This window comes from Apodemus sylvaticus, chromosome 10, assembly GCF_947179515.1.
Source record: "Apodemus sylvaticus chromosome 10, mApoSyl1.1, whole genome shotgun sequence".
In the NCBI taxonomy this organism is placed as follows: domain Eukaryota; kingdom Metazoa; phylum Chordata; class Mammalia; order Rodentia; family Muridae; genus Apodemus; species Apodemus sylvaticus.
The window spans coordinates 43,484,470-43,502,223 of record NC_067481.1 but is presented as its reverse complement, the minus strand read 5'-3'; the positions used below and the strand labels follow the sequence as shown (position 1 = coordinate 43,502,223).

The 17,754-nt window shown below is 41.1% G+C and overlaps 1 protein-coding gene across 6 annotated transcripts in view; it reads left to right on the top strand.

Moving 5' to 3' along the window:
- Positions 1-17,754, top strand: part of Rhot1 (ras homolog family member T1) — a 62,129-nt gene that overhangs the window by 21,883 nt on the left and 22,492 nt on the right. For all 6 annotated transcript variants that reach the window (XM_052193974.1, XM_052193971.1, XM_052193975.1 and 3 more), the window contains exons 7-11: positions 2,350-2,458; positions 3,023-3,124; positions 10,978-11,076; positions 11,537-11,645; positions 12,373-12,493. In XM_052193974.1, coding sequence (XP_052049934.1) covers positions 2,350-2,458; positions 3,023-3,124; positions 10,978-11,076; positions 11,537-11,645; positions 12,373-12,493 — 540 coding nt within the window. The remainder of the gene's footprint in view (positions 1-2,349; positions 2,459-3,022; positions 3,125-10,977; positions 11,077-11,536; positions 11,646-12,372; positions 12,494-17,754) is intronic.

The window sequence follows — 17,754 nt, the reverse complement described above, 5'->3', positions numbered from 1 at the left end:
TCCTTCTTCCCTGGCACTCAGGAAGCAGAAACAGAGTTCTGAGTTCTAGGCCAGCCTGATCTAGAAGGGAGTCCCAGGATATGCAGGGATACACAGAGAAGTCCTACCTAGAAACACACACACGCACACACACACACACACACACTAAAATCATCTCAGAACTGGATCTCTTGCTCTTCTTATTGCCCTCCACAGCCTCAAGCCTCAGCATAGTCTTTGTGATAGAACCCTTTCTGTGTTGTGTGGAAAATCAGCTTACTTGGCGCACCACAGCCAATCCACTCCCTGTCATAATGCCCCTCTCCCTGGGCGTGCAAAGGTTCTTTCATCTTCTTGCACTGTCATTTTATGAGGCTAGTGCTTACTCATTTCTTGCAGAGTCTGGTAGTCTTGGGAACATTCACCATATTTTTGTGAGAGTTATTGGCCAAGGCTTTTTCTATTTTTCTTTTTGTTTTGTTTTGTTTCTTCATAACAAAATTCACACATGAAACAAATAGAGAAAAGTGTAATGAATCTGTCACCCAGCTTCAGCAGTTAATTCAGGACCAGTCTTGCTTATTTGTCCTATCGGGACCATTGTAAAGCAATAGACATCACACCAAGTTGTAAATACTTCATTAGCTATCTCTGAAATATAGCAGATCACGTTTAAATGTATTAATTAGTGCTAGGATGATAGCTAAGCAGTTAAGAGTAATAGCTGATCTTCCAGAAGACCCAGGTTTGATTTTTTTTTTTGTTGTTGTTGTTGTTGTTTTTTAGATTTGGTTTTTTCAGACAGGGTCTCTCTATATAGCCCTGGCTATCCTGGAACTCACTCTGTAGACCAGGCTGGCCTCGAACTCAGAAATCTGCCTGCCTCTGCCTCCCAGAGTGCTGGGATTATAGGCGTGCGCCACCACCGCCGGGCCATGCTTGATTTTTGAATACCCACAACTCTCCGTAATTCTAATTTTCAGGATCCAGTACTTCTTTCTGACTTCTTTGGGTACCAGGCATGCATGTGATGCACTTGCATAGTTTAGGCAAAGCACTCATACATGTAAGAAACTAAAACAAAACAAAAACTTAAATATTGAGTTCAGTGGTATCAGATACATTACAAACAGTAATAATAAAAACAAAAGCGTTGACTAGATCAGACCTTGCCCCTACTTATAACTCTTACTAATTTCTTATTTATACTGATAAAACCTACATTCCTTACCACACCTTAGAAGTTCTACTATGTCTGGCCTTTTGTTATCAATCTAACCCATCTCTCCCTTCTTGTCCATCCATTCTGGCATACCTCTCCTGTTCTCTGACCCCCACCCCCACCCCCACTCCGATCCCCCAGGATCATCCTGCCCTCTCTTCCCAGTAGTAAATTCTGTTCTCCATATGGCAGATTCCATGTCCCTCAATACTTGGCTCAAATGCCATCCAGTGAAGAGAAGTTTTATGATCATCTCCCTCCCATTCACTCTGTGTGTGCCTCTGTTCAGTTCAGTTTTTACTCTTAGAATGAGAGGGATATTTTTTGTTCGTTTAGTTGGTTTTTTGAGTCAGGGCTTCTGTGTAGCCCCGGCTGTCCTGAAACTTCCTCTGTAGACTAAAGAGACTTAGAGATCTGCCTGCCTCTGCCTTCCAAGTGTTGGGATTAAAAGCACGTGCCACCACTACCTGACTAAATTTTTTAATGATTTATTTATTCATAAGTGTACATTGGTATTTTGTTTGCATGTATGTCTATGTGAGAGTGTCAGAGTCCCCTAGAACTGGAGTTACAGTTTGAACTACTGTGTGGGTGTTGGGAATTGAACCCCATTCCTCTGGAAGTGCAGCCAGTGCTCTTACCTATCTCCCCCCCCCTTCACCCTTCTAAAATTTTATATACATTGGTGTTTGTCTGAGGGAGGGTGTTGGATGCCCTAGAACTGGAGCTACAGGCAGTTTGAGCTGCCATATGGGCTCTGGGAGTTGAACCCAGGTCCTCTGGAAGAGCAGCTGGTGTTCTTAACCACTGAGCCACCTCTCCAGCCCCTGAGGAACCCTTTTCTTAATTAAGGTCTTTAGTACTTAGAAGAATGTGTGGCTTGAAACAGATACCCAGAAAAGGGGAAATCATTTGAAATGTAAATAAAAAAAATCAATAAAAAAATGTTGTCAAAAAAAAAATAAAGAAAGAAACAGATACTCTATAAATCTGAGATGACTGGCTGAATGTACTGTCTAGGGGCCTTGGCTTGACCTTATTAGAAAAGTTACCATGGGAATTTAAATAGAATGGGTAATGACGTAAGTTAAAATACAAATCTAACATCTTCTGTTTTCTTTATTGCATTAATGCCCTATTCATTTCAGGCTGCCTTTGATATTGGTTGGGAACAAATCTGATCTGGTAGAATATAGTAGTATGGAGACTATCCTTCCGATTATGAACCAATATACAGAGATAGAAACCTGTGTGGAGGTATGTCTCATGCTTTAGTTTGGAAATGTGTTGGTGAATGCTCTGTAATTGGAGACTTTGAATGGGAGGGGAGATTATGGGGGATGGAATAAATTTCCTGTTTGTTGTGAAGTCATATAAACCAACTGAAACAGAGAACTTGACAGTTTTCCTCTTATGCTCTATGGAGATCTTGGTACTGTCTACAAAGGAAAATGTGTTTTTCAGTTTCTTCAAGGAATCTTACTCTTTTTTTTTTTTTTAAAGTTTTATTTATTTATTTTTTGTATGAGCATACTGTAGCTGTCTTCAGACACACCAGAAGGGAGGATCAGGCTCTTAACCACTGAGCCATCTTTCCAGCCCCGGAATCTTACTCTTAATCTTGGCTTTCTTCCTTCCCACCCCCATCCCCACCCCGCTAAAGCTGAGTGTAGCCAAGAAACCAAAAACCAAACCAAACCAAACAAACAGAAAACTCTTGAGAGTGGGAAAGGTTCCAAATGAGAAATATCATATGCTAACATTTTTAAAATTATTTATGGCTATCATAAAAGCTAATTTTTTTTTTTTTTTTTTTTTTAGTGCTCAGCAAAAAACCTAAAGAATATATCAGAGCTGTTTTATTATGCACAGAAAGCTGTTCTTCATCCTACAGGGCCTCTGTACTGCCCAGAAGAGAAAGAGGTAACCCAAGGCTGTGTTCTGTGGGCTTGAATGATTCAGGAATCCCAGTATGGTAGTAGGTTTTAGTAATGTTTAGCATTTTATTAAGATGAAGTTATTGAATTTTGTTTGTGTTGCTTATTAAGTTGCTACATTGTTTGCTCCAGCTTAGTGTGACACTGACATTGTATCTTCATAAAGCATCCTGTTTAAGTGTTGGTTCCTGTAGCACCACTGATGCACAGACCCTGCAGCACTAAGAAAACAGCCTAGATTTTGTTAATGCTTTATTTACTGTCATAGTTAGGGTCTTACTGCTGTGAACAGACACCATGACCAAGGCAAATCTTACAAAGGACAACAGTAATTGGGGCTGGCTTACAGGTTCAGAGGTGCAGTCCAGTGCCATCAAGGCAAAAGCATGGTAGCATCCAGGCAGGCCTAGCACAGGAGGAGCTGAGAGTTCTACATCTTCATCTGAAGGCTGCTAGTGGAAAAGTGACTTCCAGGCAGCTAGGGTAAAGGTCTTATAGCCCACACCCACAAGGCCACACCTACTCCACCAAGGCCACACCTCCTAATAGTGGCATTCCCTGGGCCAAGCATATCCAAACCATGACACTTACTTTACATCTATAAAACCTATGAACTTTTTTGATTGTCCTTTCATTCATCTTGTGGGGTGGATGTCTGCCATGCCATGCCTGTGGGGTCAGAGGACCGTTGGTGAGTCAGTTCTCGCTTTCCAGAGTTTGGATCACCCTCCTTGGCAGGCTTGATATCCAGTTTCTTTACTCATGAATCCATCTCACCAGCCTGAAAATCTCTGAATCTAAACAAAACCTTGGGTAGCAGTTTTGTTTTTGTGTTGTAGTTTTGTATTCTTCAGTAATTGATCTCAGGGCCTTGTGCATAGTAAGTTGGTGTGCTACATTCTCAGGCCTCTTGTAGTTCTTGTTGTGGGTACATGTGATGCAAGTTGAATATACTCCTTCATAGATAAGAAGTATAATTCCATTGAGAAATACCCTGAATTTAACAAAATGTTGCTATAAACTTAAAAGATTTTTTTTGTTTGTTTTTTGTTTTTTGGTTTTTTTGGTTTCTCAAGACAGGGTTTCTCTGTGTGGTCCTGGCTGTCCTGGAACTCACTCTAGGCCAGGCTGGCCTCGAACTCAGAAATCGCCTGCCTCTGCTTCCCAAGTGCTGGGATTACAGGCGTGCACCACCACTGCCCAGCTTAAAGGTTTTTTTTAGATATATAACACAAAATTTACGTTTTTCAGACGTAATTCACAATTCAGTGAATGTATGTGTGTGTGTGTGTGTGTGTGTGTGTGTATATGGAGATTTTGTCCTCTCTTCATAGATGTGAATTGTCTAAAAAGGAAAATGTGTTTTTCAGTTTCTTCAAGGAATCTTATTCTTACTTATATTGGCTTTCTTCCTCCCCACCCTCACCCCGTGTGTGTGTGTGTGTGTGTGTGTGTGTGTGTGTGTGTGGGTGTGGGTGTGTGTATGTATGTATATGTATTCAGAAGATAAGCCCCCTTAACTCCAATGTCTTTCATCCCCCAGAGAAACCCTGTAGCCACTAGCAAACACCTCCCACCCTCTTTACCCCTGGCAGCTGCTAGTATATTTTGTCCTGGACATTTCTTGCCTGTGAAATCATCAATGATAGCTTTTATTTTTCTCTTCTTTCACTAGCTCCATGTGTTCAAAGTTCACTCGTGCTATAGTGTATATTAATATTTAATTTCTTCTAGTTAAATAAAATTTCATCATATGAAAGTAACCGCTCACATTTTTCTCTTTTGACGTCTGCTGATGTCACTTATTCCCTTTAACTATTATGAATGGGCTGCTGGCTGTGATGGTAGATTGTTCACATACATCTCTTGACATCCCTGACTATCCTAGAACTCTCTTAGTAGACCAGGCTGGCCTCAAACTCACAATTCGCTTGCCTCTGTCTCTGGAGTACTGGGATTAAAGGCTTATGCTACTGGCATTCAGACTAAGTCTTTTGTTTGGTTTGTTTTTTTAATTTTTAGATTTACTTAGGGTTTCTGTTGCGGCAACAAAACACTATAACAAAAAAGCAAGTTGAGGAGGAAAGCATTTATTCAGCTGACACTTCCACATTGCTGTTCATCATCAAAAGAAGTCAGGATTGGAACTTACACAGGCCAGGAAACTGGAGGCGGGAGCTGATGCAAAGGCCATGGGGTGCTACTTGCTGGCTTGCTTTATATGACTTGTTCAGCCTGCTTTCTTATAGAACCTAAATCACCAGCAGGGGATGGCTCCGCCCACAATGCACTGAGCTCTTCCCCACTGATCAGTAATAAAATTCCTTGCACCTGGATCTTATGGAGACCTCAGTTTAGCCTCCTTCCTTTCTGATGACTCTAGTCTGTATTTTGCCTGCATGTATTTTGCCTGCACACACACACACGTGTATGCCTGGAGCTTGAGAAGATGAGGAGAGGATGTCAGATCCTTTGTAATTAGTGTGACAGATTGTGAGCCACCATGTGGTGCTGGGAATCACACTTGGTCCTCTGCCCAAATAACACGTGCTCTCAACTGCTGAGCTACCTCTCCAACCCTGAGGGCTTTTAACATTTGCCTTTTTCAGGCATCCATACATATGTGGCCTGTAGACAGACAGACAGACACATACACACACACACACACACACATAATAAATTAATAAAAACTTACAGTTTATAATATTATTGAGTAGTTAGCAAATTGAGACCCATTAGCCAAACTTTGCCTATTCTTAATTTTGTACAACCTTTGAGCTATACATTTCATGTGTTTTTAATTTTTGAAAAATAATCAAAAGAATTATATTACGTGATATATAAAAACCATATTACACTCAGACTGCATATCAGCCATCCTTGTTTGTTTGTGTCTGTGTTGGCCATGGGCAGTTTGAACAGTGCTGCTTAGTTCTGTCCAGCCTCAGCCTCGATGCTGCCTAGTGCAGCACTTGCTGCACAGACACATGCTGTGACAGTTCCCAAATGTCACGCCCCATTCCAGCACAAGACAAGCAGCAAGGAGATTTCAGTAGCAAAGCTACAGTCACAACATTGTTTTTCAAGCTTTGATGCAGTTCCAAGGAAATTTCCAAATTTCACAGTCCATCTGGTACTGTAGTTAATTTTCTCCTAGACCTCTAACTAGAACTAATGAATCTTCAGTGTAGTCACATCCTAAAATGCCGGAGATGCCAAGGATGGAGTCTAATACATCTCTATAGATGCCTTCCAAGGGATGGATTTTCCTAATTAAAATCATGTTTGTGGCTGGGGAGATTTGTCATTGTGTAAGGACCCTTGTCACTAAGCCTCCCAACCTGAGTTCAATCCCTGGGACCTGCATGGTAGAAGGAGAGAACCAACTTCTAAGGCTTGTCCTCTGACCTCCATGCATGTACACAGTCATGCTCCTCCGCCATCAATAAAGAAATAAAGATAATAATTAAAAAAAAATACAACATATTGCTCAGCCGGGTATGGAAGCACATATTTTAAATCCCAGGACTAAAGAGACAGAGATAGAAGGATCTGACTTTAAGGCCAGCCTGGTCTACAGAGTGAGTTCTAGGACAGCCAGGACTATACAGTCTCAAAAAGAAGAAACAAACCAAAAGCATACATGTCATGGATATGAATTAGTATTGGGCAGTATAGAAAGGTACAACAAACAAACAAAAACCCACAACTCTGGTTTATAATTCCTTTAGTTTTTCAAACTTATCCTTAACCTAGTGTTTGCTAGACCTATCTCACCAAGGTTAGCTGGTTAGAAATGCATTTTTGTTCTAATCCAGCTGGTGCTATATTTTATAGTCAAGAAAATTTAGAAAATGTTTTTCAATTATGGGGATTGCCTCTGAGGTCTTTACCGCAGTGATACCTGTGTTCCCTCTAAGTGTCTTCTGAACTCTTCCACTGTTGCTCTGCTCTTAGGCCTATTATTAGTTCTGCTAATCTGCTGATCCCCGTCCCCCAGTCTCTGAGCAAGGCCCGTGCCTGATGCCATCTACTCCTCAGTTCTCAGGTGCAGCTAAGTAACTAATGAAACAACATACAGAGGTTTTATATGTGTACAAGCTGTAAGTCTAAGCTTATACTAGAGTTTTTAAAAAAGATATACGAAGGACTTTTGAGAGCTAGACTTAAAGAAATGTAATAATAGTACCATGCCCATAACTTTAATCCTAGTACTCTGAAGACAGAGGTAGGTGGCCTACAGAGGAAGTTCTAGGTCAGCCAGGGATATGCAGAGAAGTCCTGTCTTGAAAAACAATAAAAACCAAATGAAAAAAATAAAACAAAAACAAAAGTAATAATAGTAATAATCTGATGAAATATAAGTAATGATGTGTTTTTCTATCAAAGTCTGAAATGGTTTGGAAACTAAAGTGCTCTAAGGTGTTGTCTTAATAGGGTTTTTATCCTTGAGGTGGGGCATGGTCTTAGTAGCCATGGCTGGAAATTCTGTTTTGTAAATCATTCTAGCTACTGCTATTTTTGGAACTATTTAGATTATTAAATGACTGTGCATGTGTGTCTGTCTGTCTGGTATAGTGTTAGTTGTGTATATGTGTATGCTCGTATATCTGGAGGCAGGGGTGGACACTGGGTGTTTTCTCTGTTGTGCTCCACCTTAGGTTTTGAACAGAGTCGCACTATCTCACCGAAGTTGAAGCTTGCCATTGGGCTGCACCGGCTGGCCAGTAGTCCCCAGGGTCTGCTGTCTCTGTCTTCCCAGCCCTGGAGTTACAGCTCCAGTCCCAGTGCCCTGCCTTACACAGGTGCAGGGGATTGAACTCAGGACCTCGTGTTTTCCCAGAAGGACAACAAAATATAGCGTTGTAATCTTTTTAGTCCATTTGATAGCCTCACAAAAGAAGCTTTAGCTAATACTCTCTAGTTGGCTTATTTTTCTCATTTCTTTCTTATCTTGTTAAAACTGTCCCAATGTATCAAATAGCTCTCCCTGAGAGATCATTTAAAAATAAAACAAAAATTAAGATTATTCTAAGAAAAGTATTTCCTTTTAAAAACATCTTTCTTTTCTTTTCTTTTCTTTTCTTTCTTCCTTCCTCCCTTCCTTCCTTCCTTCCTTCCTTTCTTTTTTTTTGTTTTGTTTTCGAGACTGGGTTTCTCTGTAGCCCTGGCTGTCCTGGCATTCACTCTGTAAACCAGGCTGGCCTCAAACTCAGAAATCCGCCTGCCTCTGCCTCCCAAGTGCTGGGATTAAAGACATGCAACACCACTGCCTGGCTTAAAAAACATTTTTAATCTTTTTGTTGTTGTTGTTAAGAAGTTTTCTTTTGGGGGCTGGAGAGATAGCTGAGAGGTTAAGAGCATGTATTACTTCTGTATAGGACCAGAGTTCAGTTCTCAGTTCCCACTTGAAGTGTCTCACAGCTGCCTGTAACTGTGCTCCAGGGGATCCAGCATCCACACTCACGTGCATGTGCCTATACACAGACAAACATACAATTAAAAATGATAAAAAACTTCTTTTAAAAATAATTTCCCATTTATTTGTATGTATGCACATGAGTGTGTGTCTGTGTGTCTGTGTGCATGAGTGTAGAGGTTAGAAGGGTTGGTTCTCTTTCACCATGTCAGTCCTAATGGTCTAACTCCATTCATCAGGCTTAGCCCAAAACTCTGCCATTCAGTTTTGTATTATGGTCACAACTGTTTTACCATTTTTGCTCTGGGTGGTGAAGTCCATGAGTTCAAAGACCTGGTCTACAAAGCAGAATCCAGGACAGCCAGGGAGACATAGAAGAATCCTCTCTCTCTTTTTTGTTTTTGGATTTGTTTTTTTTCGAGACAGGGTTTCTCTGTGTAGCCCTGGCTGTCCTGGAGCTCACTCTGTAGACCAGGCTGGCCTCGAACTCAGAAATCCACCTGCCTTTGTCTCCCAGAGTGCTGGGATTACAGGCGTGCGCCACCACCGCCCAGCTGAATCCTGTCTCTAATAAATAGATAGATAGATAGATAGATAGATAGATAGATAGATAGATATCTTTGTGTAATTTTTTCCCTGCACAGTGTTGGTGAGTGAACCCATAGCTTCAGTCGTGCTACCCAAGCATTCTACCACTATGCTATATCACTGTCTCCAGAAGGCTTGCTGTCTGTCTGTTTTCTTTCTTCTTTCCTGTTTTTTGTTTTTGTTTTTGTTTTTTTTTTTTTTTAAGTATTACTGGCAGTGATACCTGGTAGAAACCTGTGGATCTTTGAGGTGTGTGTGTGTGTGTGTGTGTGTGTGTGTGTGTGTGTGTGTGTGTGTGAGAGACCACAGATCAACATCAGCATGTCTTTCCTCAATCGCTTTCCCATCATACTTACTGAGACAAGGTCTCTCAGTAAACAGTTTTCTGTTTCATCTAGACTGGTTGGCCAGCATGCCTAGGGATGTACCTGTCTCTATTCTAGCTCTGTGTTTACAGGCATGGGTCATTGTGCCAGGCTTTTGTGTGACGTCTATGGATTTAAACTCAGGTCCTCATGCTTCTGCTGAAAGTACTGACTGAGCTGTCTCACTAACCCTGTGAACCTTATTCTTAGGTAGCCAGATATTTTGTCCTTTATATATCCTAAGATAACTGAGAAGGTTGCCAAAATATATTTCTGTCACCACTTATGTGTTTTACAAATCTCAAAAGACAAGATTCACTTTCAAAATGTAAATAATCTTACAATAACAAGTTAGTGCTAGTACTTCCTAACCAGTTTTTTTTTTCAACTTATTTGTCAATAATTTCATTTATACCGAATTTTAACATATGCATGGAATAAATCAAAGTATTGAGTTTCTCTGAGACTATGACCCAGTGCTTACTTAGTAGGAAGCCCTGGATTTGATGCCCAGCACATTGCGCGCGCGCGCGCGCGCGCGCATGTGTGTGTGTGTGTGTGTGTGTGTGTGTGTGTGTGTGTGTGAGAGAGAGAGAGAGAGAGACAGAGAGAGAGAGACAGAGAGAGAGACAGAGAGAGACACCAAACCAGGGATGATGGTGTGTGCCTGTAATCCCAGCACTCAGGAGGCTGAGGCAAGATAATTCAAAGTTTGAATCCAGGATGAGCTATATTACTATAAGACCATGTCTCAGGAAAGGGGGTGGGGAGAATATATAATAAAAATTTTGGCTTTGCTGGCCATGCAGGGGCAGAAATGGTGGGAAGGAGGGGAGAAAGAGAGATAGTATAAGAGAATGAGATTATACTAAGAGTCATGGGCCTTGCTGGCCCTGCTGGGGCACATGTGCAATCCCAGTTACTTGGGAGGCTAAGCTTGGGCAGATAAGTAACACCCTGGCTCAAAATATGTAGTAAGAAAAGGTTGCTGGGGATAAAGTGTCTGCTGCACCAGTGTGGGTGTGCATTCATATCTTCAGAACTCACATGAAACTGGGTGCAGAAGCCTGTGTCTATCATCCTACTGCTCCTCTGTCAAGATGGAGAGCAAAGACAGGAGAATCCCCATAAGCAGTCTCTAGACTCTGTCTTAATACACAAGGTAAGAGATGAGGCCTGACAACCAGTGTTGTCCTCTGACTTCCACTAAGCACCATGGCACGCACACAAGGTTAGAGCAGAAGTTAGAAAGGATTGAGGAGATGGCATAATCATAGAATGTCTTGAGTAGCAACCTACAGGTTCAGTCCTCTGTACTAAACAAAATATAAATGGCTTTGCTCTAGCTCATTTTTTCATGTTACCAGTTTTTGGGGTAAAGTAAGAACAATCAGAAGTTGTCTTAGTGTTGTTTGTGAAAATTGTATTTTAAAAAATTGTTTTGTTTCATTTCTCCTTGTTGTATAGATGAAACCAGCTTGTATAAAAGCCCTCACTCGAATATTTAAAATATCTGATCAAGATAATGATGGCACTCTGAATGATGCTGAACTCAACTTCTTTCAGGTAGCTGTTTTAGCTTCAGATTAAGAATTATCAGTTTAATCCACACTAGCCACTAAGCAGCCTGTCTTCTTATCTGTAAAACTATCATATCCAACTAGTAAATCTCAAGATATAAAAAGCCTCTTATTGCTAGGAATGCAGACTTTGATATGGTATTCAGTGGGTGTATGAAGAATGGTGAACTCTAAATCACTTTGCTTTCTGGGATTTGTATTATGTGACCACACAAAGATCTCTGTGTTTCTGGAACAGAACTCGGAGTGCTGCCGGTTTCTTTCTTCAAGTATAACACATTTCACTTAAATAATTAGAAATAGAGGCAGTACTAACTTGTTTCTTTTGGTTGTAGGTCTTTTTTTTTTTTTTTGGTAGATTTTGTAGATTTATCAGTGTTTTATATTCTTCATGGATTTATATTCTGTTTTGTTTTTAAATGTATTTTATTTTACATTTTTGCTAGAGAATTTGTTTCAACACTCCTTTAGCTCCACAAGCGCTGGAAGATGTCAAGAATGTGGTTAGAAAGCACTTAAGTGACGGTGTGGCTGACAGTGGGCTGACGCTCAGAGGTAGGGCTGGTGCTTTTCATCACTTCCTCTCCAGGGCTGGGAGCCCAGGCCCTTACTCAGGCAGAGCAAGCATTCTGCCACTCAGGGTATTTCTAGCCCACTCCCTATCCCCAGCCTTAATATTATCAAATAGAATTACTTAAACATTAAGGAAATGTTGTATTGGTGAGATTATTATCTCTACTATCATTGTAAAGTACAGGCAGGGAAATTGGCTAGATCAGATATATAGAGATCTCCCTATATGAGGGGAAAGAGATACATGTAACAGACATCGTGTACTCATGAGCAGTCTTTGGGCAGTTATTACTTTGAGGGACTGTATGCATGAGTCAGATTTGCCAGTTCTCGTGTTCCTTGTTGAATATGTTGCTGAGTCATGGTGTAATAAAAACATGAGCTGAGAACCCAAAAGTTTTCATGGTAGGAGTGAGCCCGGAGACGCGTACACTCTTCTCATCTTTCATCGTGTCGCTCTAGCCACATGTCAGTGTGTTCTGCAGGGTGTAACTTTGTCCCCTTAAAGGTCCATGCTTGCTCTTGCTGAGCTGGGTGTTAATGGAAAATGAGTCTTGAATGAGCTCTCTCTCAGAGCACTGGGGACCTGTACCCTCTGTGAATCTAGTGCACGGGTTCTCAGAGCCCAGTCCCGTCGCTTGCTTTTCTCCCTGACAGGCCCAGCTGCAGTGCTCACATCAACTGTATTTACTGATTTACTTTATTTCAGGTTTTCTCTTTTTACATACACTTTTTATCCAGAGGGGGAGGCATGAGACTACTTGGACTGTGCTTCGACGATTTGGTTATGACGATGATCTGGATCTGACGCCTGAGTATTTATTCCCCCTGTATGTACCTCTGCTTTCTAATTTATTTTACTGTCTTAATTGATTTCACTTTATATTGTTCTATTTAATATATGCATATTTTAAGTGTCTCATGACTAATTTAGAATTATAGCTAGTTTCTTTTTTTTTTTTTTTTTTTTAACAGAGCTGAGGACCGAACCCAGGGCCAGCGCTCTACCACTGAGCTAAATCCCCAACCCCTATAGCTAGTTTCTTAACTTTGCCACTCAGAACATTTTAGAACAGTGATGAGTAAAAATGTCCTCTCGTGAGCAAAATCATTCACAGTTGAGAGCCAGAATTTAATATAGCAGAAACACTATTTACTTAGTTAAAATTTTTTGTTGTTTTAAGACAGGTTCTTACTTTATAGAGCAGGCTGGCCTTGAACTCACAGAGATCTGCCTGCCTCTGTTTTCCAAGTGTTGGGATTACAGATTTGTACCACTATACCCAACTTTACTAATCCTTTTAAAAACTTTCATTGAAGATAGAGTTAAAAAAGATTACTAGGTAATCATAGTTTTAGAGTCATAAGATGAGAAAAATGTTACTTAATATTTTCTTTCTTTATTATTTCTTCCTCTCAGTTCAAGTCAAATACTTTTTTTTTCTAAACAACTGATGTGTGTGTAGTTATTTTCCTTTGGTAGTGCTGTTTGAGTCTTATGTGTTTAAATGTAGGCTCAGGATGCCCTCCCAGGAGACTGCCCGCTCCTCCGTGCCTCTTTTTCTCTTGGGAATTGTGACTTGTGTAATTGAGCCTTGGCATCTTCCAGCCTTTCCTCCTTACCTTTTTGTTGTATATTACCATCGAGGTACCATCTCTGTGTCTAAGAATTGTACCTTCAGCTCTCTGCTTAATGGTTCAGAAAAAAATTCTTCTAACCTTCTCCATTGTCAAGGAGCCAGAGTATGTTTCTGATCAGATTTTTGGTCTATTATTAATATATCCTAGGTTGAAACTTAAGGACCTGGATGTTGGCTAAAGTTTAACACAGTATTTCAATACATACATACTGAATGAATGAGTTTTTTGGGGGACTCTTCACAATGGTCTCTTTCCTATCCTGTTTATGTAGATGAATACATTCTGCAAGAGAATGAAGAGGACAATGGATGTCCTCCTCCATCAGTTTGCTACTCATTCTTTTGAAACATGGTTTCTGAGTGAACCTGGAGCAAGTCTGGCAGGCCAGCAAGCCCTTGATACGTCTCTCTGCACCCCACCCCGACCCCAGGGCATCAGATCCCATTATAGATGGTTGCGAGCCACTAGGTGTTGGTTGCTGGGAATTGAACTCAGTGCTCTTAACTTGTGAGCCATATCTCCATCCTGGAGTTATAGTTTCTTATGTTACCACATCCCACTTCTTATGTGGTTGCTGGGGATTTGAACCCACTGAATTATCTCTTTAGTTCCAATTTCTACTTTAATTTCTTTTTATTTGTATGGATTTTTTGCCTGATGCATGTGTACCACATATATATGTCTGATGCCCATAGAGGTTAGCAGAGGGCATTGGATCCCCTGGAAGTGGAATTACAGCAAATGGTTGTGAGCCACCATATGGATGTTGGGACTCAAACCATGATGCTCTGGATGAGCAACCAGCGCCTCTTACCTACAGAGCATCTTCAGCCCCTGTTACTACTTTTTTAAGAAATTGCTTCTGAGGACTGGAGAGATGACTTAGGGGTTAAAAACTGCTGCCTCTGCAGAGGACCAGTTCCTAGCAGGTGGCTCATAACTACCTGCAACTCCTAGTCAGTGGAACCCTAATATTACCTACATGTACCTGCATTCACATCACATGCATGTACACACACACATATCTTGTCCTGAAAATGCCCTTTGTGGTTCACTTCCCACTTGAATGTAATTCCTTAGAATTAGGAATTACAAGCCTGCATATAACAAAGCCAGAAGCAAACAAGCAGCAAACAGTGAGGGTTGCAGAGGAGTGTGGCCTCTGATGCAGTGCTGTAGTAATACAAATGAGTACATCCCGTGGGAGCACAGTTTGGGGGGGGGGGGGCAGGGCAGGTCTCAGAAATCGAACCATAGCATTCGTATGACCTGTATGACCCAGCGTTCCTACTACTGACCTCATAAGTCACAGAAATGGAACCATACGAGACATGCCTGTGCTCACTTGCCTACTGCAGCACTGCTCGGAAGAGCTACAATACAGAGCCACTTGTAGGTGAATAAATTGTTTTTAAAACTTGGGGCTGAGTAACTCAGCAAATGAAGGTGCTTCTCATGAAGCCTGGTTCCTTCCCTGAGTTCAAACTCCAGAATCCACATAAAGTTGAAAGGCTAGAACTGACTCTACGTAGTTGTCTTCTGACCTCTAATACATGTGCCCCCACACTCAACATACACGCACATAATAATAAATAAATAAAGTTAAAGTGCTGTATAAATATAATTGCTAATGGAATATTTATTCAGCCATAAAACAGGATAAAAAAACATTTTTTTTTTTTTGTTTTTGGTTTTTTTGGATTTGGTTTTTTCGAGACAGGGTTTCTCTGTGTAGCCCTGGCTGTCCTGGAACTCACTCTGTAGAAAAGGCTGGCCTTGAACTCAGAAATCTGCCTGCCTCTGCCTCCCAGAGTGCTGGGATTACAGGTGTGCGCCACCACCGCCCAGCTGGATAAAATATTTTTTAAAGTCATTTTTATGTGCATGAATGTTTGCATGTATGTGTTGCATTACAAGTGTGCTGGTGCCCACCCACCGAGGGTTAAGGAGAGTATTTGACCCCTTGGAACTGGAGTAATAGACAGTTGTGTTCAGCCATGCAGATACTGGGAACTGGACCAGGTCACGAATAAGAATGGCCACTGTTGTCAGCTGTTGAGTCATCTCTCTAGCCCCCAAAGATGGGTGGCATCTTGTTATTTTTGGCAAGGTGAACAGAACTTGAGGATTTTAGTGAAACAGGCAGACACGGGAGACAAATGAATGTCCTTACTCAGGGGTAGTTGCTTAAATATTTGGTCACAAAGAAACAAGTAGAGACTGAGTAGATACTAATGTATACCAGCATAAAGTGCTGTAAGAACGATTCTGATGTTCTTTGTATTTAGCTTATTAAGATAACTAGAGTTTGTTATAATATACATTTCAAAACCACTGGAGAAAAGATGTCTAATGTTGTCTAACATGTAGACAGGATGTTATTTGAGGAGAAAGAGGTGCTAATTGCTATGATTTCATCATTATACATTCTATCTAGGTAAGATTTTTTTTTTCTTTCTGTGAAGCCTGTGCTGGCCTGGAACTCACTGTGTAGACCAGCCTGGGCTTGAATTCACAGAGCTCTGCTAGTCTCTGCCTCCTTAGTGCTGGAATTAAAGGTGTATGCTACTATCCTTAGCATCAGATATAAATTTGTACTACTCTAGTCTATAAACAAATACAAATATTACATGCCAGTTGTATTACTCAGGGTTACAATTGCTGTGATGAAACACCATGGCCAAAGCAACTTGGGGAGGAAAGTTGTATTTGACTTAAGTTTCTACATCACAGTTCATCATCAACAGAAGTCATGACAGGAACTCAAAAGCATGGCAGAAACCTGGAGGCAGAAGTTACTGTTGCAGCCATAGGGGCATTGCTTTCCAGCTTGCTCAGCCGGGTTTCTTCAGCACCAAAGACTTCCAGCTCAGGGGTGGCATGACCCACAATAGACTGGGCCCTCCCCAATCACTAAGAAAATTCCCTACAGGCTTGCCTGCAGCCTGATCTTTTGGAGGCATTTTCCCAATTGAAGCTCTCTCCTCTACAGGAGTCAGTATATCTAAACCATACACTCCTGTCACCCAGCACTGGGGAGGCTGAGAGAGGGTTCAGAATCCAAGATCAATATGGTTTATATAGCTCCAGGCCAGCCTTGTCTTAATAACATCCTTTTGTAAAAACAAATGAAGAAATAAAAAAAGTTCTAAAGCAGTACATAAATAAAAATCTTTAAAATTCTAAGGTAGGAAGCATGAAAGTTTTGTTTTTGTCTCTAGCACCTAGCTTACTGCATTTGTCATTTGTTAAAGAATTTCTCAGTTTTCAACTTATAATGTTGCCATTAATATTAAGCCCATAGTTGTGACTTATACCATTGAGTATATTTTTATATACTTATCTACCACCAAAAACCGAAAATCCATGACAGGTAAAACCTGAAACACAATTAGCTTTCTGTCCATCCTTGCACTCAGGACTCATCCCCTAATTCTGACCTGTTGTTGCTGTGTTGTTGTTGCTGTTGCTGTAATTCTGACCTGTTGTTGTTGTGTTGTTGTTGCTGTTGCTGTAATTCTGACCTGTTGTTGTTGCTGTTCTTCTTTCTCTGTGTTATAGATTATAGGCTAAGAATTCAGTGACAGAAGTATAAAGTCTATGTGAAGTTCCACAGCTACAGGATGATTTTTTAAAAAGATACTGTTTTTGGGGACTGGGTGTTTTGCCTGCATGTCTGTCTGTGTGAGGGTGGAACTGGAGTTACAGACAGTTGTGAGCTGAGTTGTGGGTGCTGAGAATTGGACCCAGGTCCTCTGGAAGAACAACCAGTGTTCTTAACTGCTGGGCCATCTGTCCAGCCCTTGTTTTGTTCTTTTTATTTTGTTTTGTTTTTCATGAGAAAATTTTTTTGTGTAGCCCTGGCTGTCCTGGAATACTCTGTAGACCAGGCTGGCCTGAAACTCAGAGGTCTACCTGCCTCTGCTTCCTGAGTGCTGGGACTAACGGTGACAGCTACCTAGCTGATACTGTTTTTTAAACAGTGATTTCAGGGACTCAAGCTTAGGTCGGCAGGCTCTCCCTGCAAGTGTGCTTAGCTGCCAAGTCATCTCTTGGCTCCTTCTAAATTTTTCTTCTGTTTTTTGAGATAGGACCTGATGTCTATAGGCTACAGATGCCCTGAATGCCTGATCCTCCTGCCTCTAACTCCTGAGTGCTTGGTTGGTAGACATAAGGTGGAATCACGCTAAGGGCTGTGTACATAGACAAGCCTATCAGCTGAGCCACGTCCTATCTCAGAATCAGAATGAGTTCCATAGTTGTTATTTCAACCTGCCCTAATAATACTCAGAAAAATATGTCTGTGTCTTTGGAATGAACATTTCTAAGTAATTCTTCTGAGGAATTCCACACCACCCCAGAGACTTTTCCCTGAGACTTTCAGTGTGACTAAGGAGAAAGTATCTTTGTTCATGCTGTTATCTCACAGGAATACTTGCTTCAGTTTTTT